The sequence below is a fragment of the Sander vitreus genome, unplaced genomic scaffold (genome assembly GCF_031162955.1).
Source record: "Sander vitreus isolate 19-12246 unplaced genomic scaffold, sanVit1 ctg248_0, whole genome shotgun sequence".
Lineage (NCBI taxonomy): Eukaryota > Metazoa > Chordata > Actinopteri > Perciformes > Percidae > Sander > Sander vitreus.
The window spans coordinates 117,501-127,500 of record NW_027595419.1 but is presented as its reverse complement, the minus strand read 5'-3'; the positions used below and the strand labels follow the sequence as shown (position 1 = coordinate 127,500).

Below are 10,000 nucleotides of genomic sequence, written 5' to 3'. Positions count from 1 at the left end.
GGGGGAACAAGTGTTCAGATCCTTTACTTGAAAATTTCAAACTTGTTTTGGTGACGTTATTTTGTCACTTTTTTCTTAATATTTCGTCATTTTTTCCAATGTTTTCCCCCGATGTTTTTGTCACTTTTTTCCGACTTTTTTGTCACTTTTTTTAAATATGTCGTCATTTTCTCCAATGTTTTCCCCCGATGTTTTTGTCACTTTTTTCCGACTTTTTTGTCACTTTTTTCTTAATATTTCGTCATTTTCTCCAATGTTTTCCCCCAATGTTTTTGTCACTGTTTTCCGACTTTTTTAAAAATATGTCGTCATTTTCTCCAATGTTTTCCCCCGATGTTTTTGTCACTTTTTTCCGACTTTTTTCTAAATATTTCGTCATTTTTTCCAATGTTTTCCCCCGATGTTTGTCACTTTTTCCCGACTTTTAAAAAAATATTTCGTCATTTTCTCCAATGTTTTCCCCCGATGTTTTTGTCACTTTTTTTTAAATATTTCGTCAATTTTTCCAATGTTTTCCCCCGATGTTTGTCACTTTTTCCGACTTTTTTCTAAATATTTCGTCATTTTTTCCAATGTTTTCCCCTGATGTTTTTGTCACTTTTTTGTCACTTTTTTCAAAATATTTCGTAATTTTCTCCAATATTTTTGTCACTTTTGTCACTTTTCTTTCCGACTTTTTTGTCACTTTTTTCAAAATGTTTCGTCATTTTCTCCAATATTTTCCCCAATGTTTTTGTCACTTTTTTCCGACTTTTTTGTCACTTTTTTAAAAATATGTCGTCATTTTCTCCAACGTTTTCCCCCGATGTTTTTGTCACTTTTTTCTAAATATTTCGTCATTTTTTCCAATATTTCCCCCCGATGTTTTTGTCACTTTTTTCCGACTTTTGTCACTTTTTTAAAAATATGTAGTCATTTTTTCCAATATTTTCCCCCGATGTTTTTGTCACTTTTTTCAAAATGTTTCGTCATTTTCTCCAATATTTCCCCCCGATGTTTTTGTCACTTTTTTCCGACTTTTTTGTCACTTTTTTCAAAATATTTCGTCATTTTTTTCCAATGTTTTTGTCACTTTTTTCCGACTTTTTTCTAAATATTTCGTAATTTTTTCCAATATCTTCCACCGATGTTTTTGTCACTTTTTTCTAAATATTTCGTCATTTTTTCCAATATTTTCCCCCGATGTTTTTGTCACTTTTTCCCGACTTTTAAAAAAATATTTCGTCATTTTTTCCAATATTTTCCCACGATTTTGACATTTTTTTCTAAATATTTCATCATTTTCTCCAATGTTTTCCTCCGATGTTTTTGTCACTTTTTTCTAAATATTTCGTAATTTTTTCCAATGTTTCCCCCCGATGTGTCACTTTTTTCCGACTTTTTTCTTAATATTTCGTCATTTTTTGTCACTTTTTTTCTAAATATTTCGTCATTTTTTCCAATATTTTCCCCCGATGTTTTTGTCACTTTTGTCACTTTTTTTTAAAATATTTCGTCATTTTCTCCAATATTTTCCCCCGATGTTTTTGTCACTTTTTTCCGACTTTTTAAAAAATATTTCGTCATTTTCTCCAGTGTTTCCCCCCAATGTTTTTGTCACTTTTTTCCGACTTTTTTGTCACTTTTTTCAAAATATTTCGTAATTTTTTCCAATATTTTCCCCCGATGTTTTTGTCACTTTTTCACTTTTTTCAAAATGTTTCGTCATTTTCTCCAATGTTTTCCTCCGATGTTATTGTCACTTTTTTCTAAATATTTCGTCATTTTTTCCAATGTTTTCCCCAGATGTTTTTGTCACTTTTTTCCGACTTTTTTGTCACTTTTTTTTAAAATATGTCGTCATTTTTTCCAATATTTTCCCCCGATGTTTTTGTCACTTTTTTCTAAATATTTCGTCATTTTTTCCAATATTTTCCCCCGATGTTTTTGTCACTTTTTTCTAAATATTTCGTAATTTTCTCCAATGTTTTCCTCCGATGTTTTTGTCACTGTTTTCCGACTTTTTTGTCACTTTTTTCTAAATATTTCGTAATTTTTTCCAATGTTTTCCCCCGATGTTTTTGTCACTTTTTTCTTAATATTTCGTCATTTTTTGTCACTTTTTCTAAATATTTCGTCATTTTTTCCAATGTTTTCCCCCGATGTTTTTGTCACTTTTTTCCGACCTTTTTGTCACTTTTTTCAAAATATGTCGTCATTTTCTCCAATATTTTCCCCCGATGTTTTTGTCACTTTTTTGCCGACTTTTTTGTCACTTTTTTCAAAATATTTCGTCATTTTTTCCAATATTTTCCCCCGATGTTTTTGTCTCTTTTGTCACTTTTTTCTAAATGTTTCGTCATTTTCTCCAATGTTTTCCCCCGATGTTTGTCACTTTTTCCGACCTTTTTCTAAATATGTCGTCATTTTTTCCAATGTTTTCCCCCGATGTTTGTCACTTTTTCCCGACTTTTTAAAAAATATTTCGTCATTTTCTCCAATATTTTCCCCCGATGTTTTTGTAACTTTTTCCTAAATATTTCGTAATTTTTTCCAATATTTTCCTCCGATGTTGTCACTTTTTTCTAAATATTTCGTAATTTTCTCCAATATTTTCCCCCGATGTTTTTGTCACTTTTTTCCAACTTTTTTCAAAATATTTCGTCATTTTTTTCCAATGTTTTCCTCCGATGTTTTGTCACTTTTTTTCCGACTTTTTGTCACTTTTTTTCTAAATATTTCGTCATTTTTTTCCAATGTTTTCCCTCCCGATGTTTTTGTCACTTTTTTCTAAATATTTCGTAATTTTTTCCAATGTTTTCCCCCGGTGTTTTTGTCACTTTTTTCCGACTTTTTTCTTAATATTTCGTCATTTTTTGTCACTTTTCAAAATGTTTCGTCATTTTCTCCAATATTTTCCCCGATGTTTTTGTCACTTTTTTCCGACTTTTTTGTCACTTTTTTTTAAAATATTTCGTCATTTTTTCCAATGTTTTCCTCCGATGTTTTTGTCACTTTTTTCCGACTTTTTTGTCACTTTTTTCAAAATGTTTCGTCATTTTTTTCCAATGTTTTCCTCCGATGTTGTTGTCACTTTTTTCCGACTTTTTTCTAAATATTTCGTAATTTTCTCCAATGTTTTCCCCCGATGTTTTTGTCACTTTTTTCTAAATATTTCGTCATTTTTTCCAATGTTTTCCTCCCGATGTTTTTGTCACTTTTTTTTCTAAATATTTCGTCATTTTTTCCAATGTTTTTCCCCCAGATGTTTTTGTCACTTTTTTCCCGACTTTTTTGTCACTTTTTTCTAAATATTTCGTCATTTTTTCCAATGTTTTCCCCCGATGTTTTTTGTCACTTTTTTTCCCGACTTTTTGTCACTTTTTTTCTAAAATATTTCGTCATTTTTTCAATATTTTCCCCGATGTTTTTGTCACTTTTTTCCGACTTTTTTCAAAATATTTCATCATTTTTTCCAATGTTTTCCCCCGATGTTTTTGTCACTTTTTTCTAAATATTTCGTCATTTTTTTCCAATGTTTTCCTCCGATGTTGTTGTCACTTTTTTCCGACTTTGTAACTTTTTCCTAAATATTTCGTCATTTTTTCCAATGTTTTCCCCGATGTTTTTGTCATTTTTTTCTAAATATTTCGTCATTTTTTCAATATTTTCCCCCGATGTTTTTTGTCACTTTTTTTCTAAATATTTCATCATTTTCTCCAATGTTTTTCCTCCGATGTTTTGTCACTTTTTTCCAAATATTTCGTCATTTTTTCCACTGTTTTCCCCCGATGTTTTTGTCACTTTTTTCCGACTTTTGTCACTTTTTTCTAAATATTTTGTAATTTTTTTCAATGTTTTCCCCGATGTTTTTGTCATTTTTTTCTAAATATTTCATCATTTTCTCCAATGTTTTCCTCCGATGTTTTTGTCACTTTTGTCACTTTTCAAAATGTTTCGTCATTTTTTCCAATGTTTTCCCCGATGTTTTTGTCACTTTTTTCCGACTTTTTTGTCACTTTTTTTAAAAAAGCGGTGTTTCTGTTTCCTGTAACGTCTGTTTCAGAGCAGCAGAGAGAAGAGCAGACATATCAGCGGCACCAGTATGAGGAGCCGAAATCCACGTTGCTATTCCTGCAGCAGCAGGATGTGTTAGGAGGAAGTAGTAGTAGTAGTAGTAGTAGTAGTAGTAGTAGTAGCTGTTAGGCACGACGCAAAGACAAGTGAAGTGAAAATAAATTAATAAATGGCGGCATGCGATTAAACAAATGAACTTATTATGCTCGGCCCTTAATCGCATCGTGATTAACGCGTTAATGCTGACAGCCCTACTTATTTCCCAAATATATTTGTCACAAATTTCCGACATTATTGTCGACATTCTTTGATCATTTTTTTTCAAACGCTATACGCTATATATATGAATAACACACCCAAAATAAATGACAGTAGTGAACTGATGACTTTACTTGTAAAGAGTAACGGTTGTATGGAAACCATTTTTGGGGCTTTTCCCTTTATTAGATGGAGACACGATAAACAGGAAAGGTGGGAGAGAGATGGGGAATGACACGCAGCAAAGGGCAGCAGGTCGGGTTCGAACCTGCGCCGCTGCAAAGGACTCAGCCTACATGGGGCGCACGCTCTCACTGGGGGAGCTAGAGGTCGCCCCTAATAGAAACCTTTTGAAAATGGGTCAAACCTGACCCGAGGACAACAGGAGGGACAGGTAAAAGTACCAATACCCTGAACCACAGAGCTAAAATAAGACCGTCTGACTTCCTCTGGTCTTTAAACAGCGCTGGAAGAAGTATTCACATTCTTTACACACACAGACGCACACACACACTCACACACACACACACACACACAGACACACACAGACACACACAGACACACACACACACACGCACACACACACACACACACACACACACACACACACACACACACACACACACACACACACACACACACACACACACACACACACACACACACACACACACACACACACACACACACACACACACACACACACACACACACACACACACACACACACACACACTACAGCACACAGGCACACACACTCACACTGACGCACACACACAGGCACGCTTTTTACACACGCACACACACAGATGCACACACTCACACACACACACAGACAGCACACACTACACAGACGCACACACTACACACACACACACACACTGGCGCACACACTCACAGCACACACACACACACACACACACACACACACACACACACACACACGCACACACACACACACACACACACACACACACACACACACACACAGACGTTATATTATATCTAGTTTACGTTAGAATCAAACATCAGATGTTGTAAACTACATGTGTTCAGTAATCTTAATGTGTAAAGTAACTAGTAACTAAAGTAACTAGTAACTAAAGCTGGAACAGATGAATGTAGTGGAGTAACTAAAGTAACTAGTAACTAAAGCTGGAACAGATGAATGTAGCGGAGTAACTAAAGTAACTAGTAACTAAAGCTGGAACAGATGAATGTAGTGGAGTAACTAAAGTAACTAGTAACTAAAGCTGGAACAGATGAATGTAGCGGAGTAACTAAAGTAACTAGTAACTAAAGCTGGAACAGATGAATGTAGCGGAGTAACTAAAGTAACTAGTAACTAAAGTAACTAGTAACTAAAGCTGTAACAGATGAATGTAGCGGAGTAACTAAAGTAACTAGTAACTAAAGCTGGAACAGATGAATGTAGTGGAGTAACTAAAGTAACTAGTAACTAAAGCTGTAACAGATGAATGTAGCGGAGTAAATAAAGTAACTAGTAACTAAAGCTGGAACAGATGAATGTAGTGGAGTAACTAAAGTAACTAATAACTAAAGCTGGAACAGATGAATGTAGCGGAGTAACTATAGTAACTAGTAACTAAAGCTGGAACAGATGAATGTAGCGGAGTAACTAAAGTAACTAGTAACTAAAGTAACTAGTAACTAAAGCTGGAACAGATGAATGTAGCGGAGTAACTAAAGTAACTAGTAACTAAAGTAACTAGTAACTAAAGCTGGAACAGATGAATGTAGCGGAGTAACTAAAGTAACTAGTAACTAAAGCTGGAACAGATGAATGTAGCGGAGTAACTAAAGTAACTAGTAACTAAAGCTGGAACAGATGAATGTAGCGGAGTAACTAAAGTAACTAGTAACTAAAGTAACTAGTAACTAAAGATGTAACAGATGAATGTAGCGGAGTAGAAGTAGAAAGTGGAATGAGAAGAAAAAGACTCAAGTAAAGTACAAGTATCTCAACATCTGGACTCAAGTACAAGTACTGGAGTACATGTACTTAGTTACATTCCCACATTGCTCACCTCTGGCCACGACGTCCCCCTTCACCTGGTGGTGCACCTGATCCATCATCCAGAACACCAGGAAGTCCAGCGCTACCAGAACCATGCCCACCAGCAGGTGTTTGAGCACCGAGACCACGGCCACGTACACCGCACGCCATTCCCGCGCCGACAGCTGCAGCGACACTGAGGAGAGATACTTCAGTTTTAATACAGTTCACTTAGTTACCTACGAAAGGACTTCACTTCCTGAAGGTGACCACGTGACCCAGAACGTGACGTAGCTCCGTTTGTCCCCCCCAACCTGCCTCCTTACCATGACGCAATATTGTTTTCCTACTGTGGCCACGCCAAGACCCGCCCTTCAATAGCATTCACACACTACTATTGGCCAAGCGTCCATGCTTACATGTACAGGTCCTATCCCCTGACCAATCAGCTATCCTAACCTTAACCACTCACGGTCAATTCCTAGAAATCTAGACCACCCCTAGCAGCAGCAGATGTAATCTGCAGCCAGGGTCGTCTAGCAACTCTCCGTTGGCTTGAGAGCTGGAAAAACCAAACTCTGGTCAGGCCAATCACGTCGTGTATAGAGTGGGTGGGCGGGGCTTATGGCTGCTGCTGCTGCTGGTGAACAGCGTCTCTGGAAGACTTGGAGTTCAGCTTTTCTTTGAGAAAAGAACAAAGAACGGCCCTGAAGTCATTCTTAAAAAAGGAAGATGTGTTCAGAGTTTGAGGTTTAATCTATCAGCTAGCGTTGCTCTGATTGGTTGGAGAGCTATCCTATTGCGTGCAGAGGCCAATGGGGAGTTCCCAGACCCAACATCTGGATGTGGGGCTGCCTTGTCAGGCTACTCGAGGTCAATGCCTAACCCCAACCAATCGAGCTGCTATTGAAGGGCGGGTCTTGGCGGGGCCATTGTAGGAAAATAAATTTGGCTACCAGGACATTTGGCGCTCTTCTACTTCCTCACTTTACTTCCTGCTCTGCTCCCGTCAGAACTACTACGACCACTAGAGGGCGCCGCCATTACAGACATCAACATAGGTCAGAACTACTACGACCACTAGAGGGCGCCGCCACTACAGACATCAACATAGGTCAGAACTACTACGACCACTAGAGGGCGCCGCCACTACAGACATCAACATAGGTCAGAACTACTACGACCACTAGAGGGCGCCGCCACTAGAAACCTGAATATAGGTCAGAATGATGCTGGAACTAACCACTTATGGGGGAGTTTTTCTGGGGAGGAAGGTTTAACACACACACACACACACACACGCAGAAGTGTACTGACGTGGGGTGATGTAGGTTTTGGCCTCTCTGCGTGTGATTGGCAGGACTGAGGCCCCGCCCCCTGACTTCATCTTTTGGTCGAGCTCTTCGAACTGAGTGCTGATGTAGATGTTGTCAAAGTCGAGGTCACGGAGATACCTGCGTCTGTACCGCATCGCCCTACACACACACACACACACACACACACACACACACACACAGACACACACAGACACACACACAGACACACACAGAGAGAGACACACACACACACACACACACAGACACTACACAGACACACACACACACAGACAGACACACACACACACACACAGACACACACACACAGACACTACACAGACACACACAGACACACAGACACACACACAGACAGACACACACACACACACACACACACACACACACACACACACACACAGAGGTGAAAAACCCTTTAGAAATGTGTCAAAAACCTTGAAATAAATTGTCCAAAATAACCACGAAAAAGGTACCAAAAACTCAAAAATAAGCACCAAATCTTTTTTAAAAAGCGGCAAAAACATAAAAAAGCAATAAAAACTTGGTAAAAGGCCAGTCTTAAATGATTGCCCCCCCCCTACACCTGCAACTCCCATATGTCCAAATAAAAGTCTGCACCCCCCCCTACTAGGGCTGACTGACACTAGCTGCAGCGTGGAGAAGGGTGTCTGAAAGCGTGCGACCTCAGGAAGGAGACGGCGAGCAGGACGAGGCCGGCGTACGTCAGCGGTTGGCTCAGCCTCTGGAACTTGTGCAGGTCGGAGGAGACCTGGTCCATGATGTCCTGGGACAGCTGCTGCAGAGACACGCTGCTGTTGGCGTCCAGGTCAAAGTTCACCGAGGCCGAGATGTTGAACTCAAACTCCCGCTTCATTCGCTCAAACGCTGCCAGTGTTGCTGGAGGAGAAAAGCAACAGTCAGCGCTGGGATGTAACTAAGTACATGTACTCCAGGACTGTACTTCAGTACCAGATGGTGAGGTACTTGAGCCTTTTCTTTTCATGCCACTTTCTACTTCTACTCCGCTACATTCATCTGTTACATCTTTAGTTACTAGTTACTTTAGTTACTCCGCTAAATTCATCTGTTCCAGCTTTAGTTACTAGTTACTTTAGTTACTCCACTACATTCATCTGTTACAGCTTTAGTTACTAGTTACTTTAGTTACTCCGCTAAATTCATCTGTTCCAGCTTTAGTTACTAGTTACTTTAGTTACTAGTTACTTTAGTTACTCCGCTACATTCATCTGTTCCAGCTTTAGTTACTAGTTACTTTAGTTACTAGTTACTTTAGTTACTCCTCTACATTCATCTGTTCCAGCTTTAGTTACTAGTTACTTTAGTTACTCACTACATTCATCTGTTCCAGCTTTAGTTACTAGTTACTTTAGTTACTCCACTACATTCATCTGTTCCAGCTTTAGTTACTAGTTACTTTAGTTACTAGTTACTTTAGTTACTTTAGTTACTAGTTACTTTAGTTACTAGTTACATTAGTTACTCCTCTACATTCATCTGTTACAGCTTTAGTTACTAGTTACTTTAGTTACTAGTTACTTTAGTTACTAGTTACTTTACACATTAAGATTACTGAACACATGTAGTTTATAACATCTGATGTTTGAGTATAAAGTAAACTAGATATAATATAACGACTACAAGCCCAGCTGGAAGACAGAAAGGAGAGAGACAGAAAGGAGAGAGACAGAAAGAGAAAGAGACAGAAAGGAGAGCGACAGAAAGGAGAGAGACAGAAAGGAGAGAGACAGAAAGAAAGAGAGACAGAAAGAAAGAGAGACAGAAAGGAGAGAGAGACAGAAAGGAGAGAGAGAGAAAGAAGACAGAAAGGAGAGAGACAGAAAGGAGAGAGAGACAGAAAAGAAAGAGACAGAAAGAGAGACAGAAAGAGAGAGAGACAGAAAGAAAGAGACAGAGAGAGAGACAGAGAGAGAGAGAGACAGAAAGAAGACAGAAAGAGAGAAAGACAAGAGAGAGACAGAAAGAGAGACAGAAAGAGAGAGAGACAGAAAGAGAGACAGAAAGAGAGAAAGACAGAAAGAGAGAGAGACAGAAAGAGAGAGAGACAGAAAGAGAGACAGAAAGAGAGAGAGACAGAAAGAGACAGAAAGAGAGACAGAAAGAGAGAGAGACAGAAAGAAAGAGACAGAGAGAGAGACAGAGAGAGAAAGAGAGAGAAAGAGACAGAGAGAGACAGAAAGAGAGACAGAAAGAAGACAGACAGAAAGAGAGAAAGACAAAGAGAGACAGAAAGAGAGACAGAAAGAGAGAGAGAGAGACAGAAAGAGAGAGAGACAGAAAGAGAGAGACAGAGAGA

General features: G+C 38.5%; 1 protein-coding gene across 1 annotated transcript in view; it reads right to left on the bottom strand.

The window, feature by feature from the left end:
* The window catches only part of dcst2 (DC-STAMP domain containing 2), a 36,360-nt gene that overhangs the window by 18,243 nt on the left and 8,117 nt on the right, over positions 1–10,000 (bottom strand). The window contains exons 7-9 of the mRNA XM_078244476.1: positions 8,349–8,562; positions 7,649–7,806; positions 6,363–6,527 (exon numbers count right to left, since the gene is read on the bottom strand). Coding sequence (XP_078100602.1) covers positions 6,363–6,527; positions 7,649–7,806; positions 8,349–8,562 — 537 coding nt within the window. The remainder of the gene's footprint in view (positions 1–6,362; positions 6,528–7,648; positions 7,807–8,348; positions 8,563–10,000) is intronic.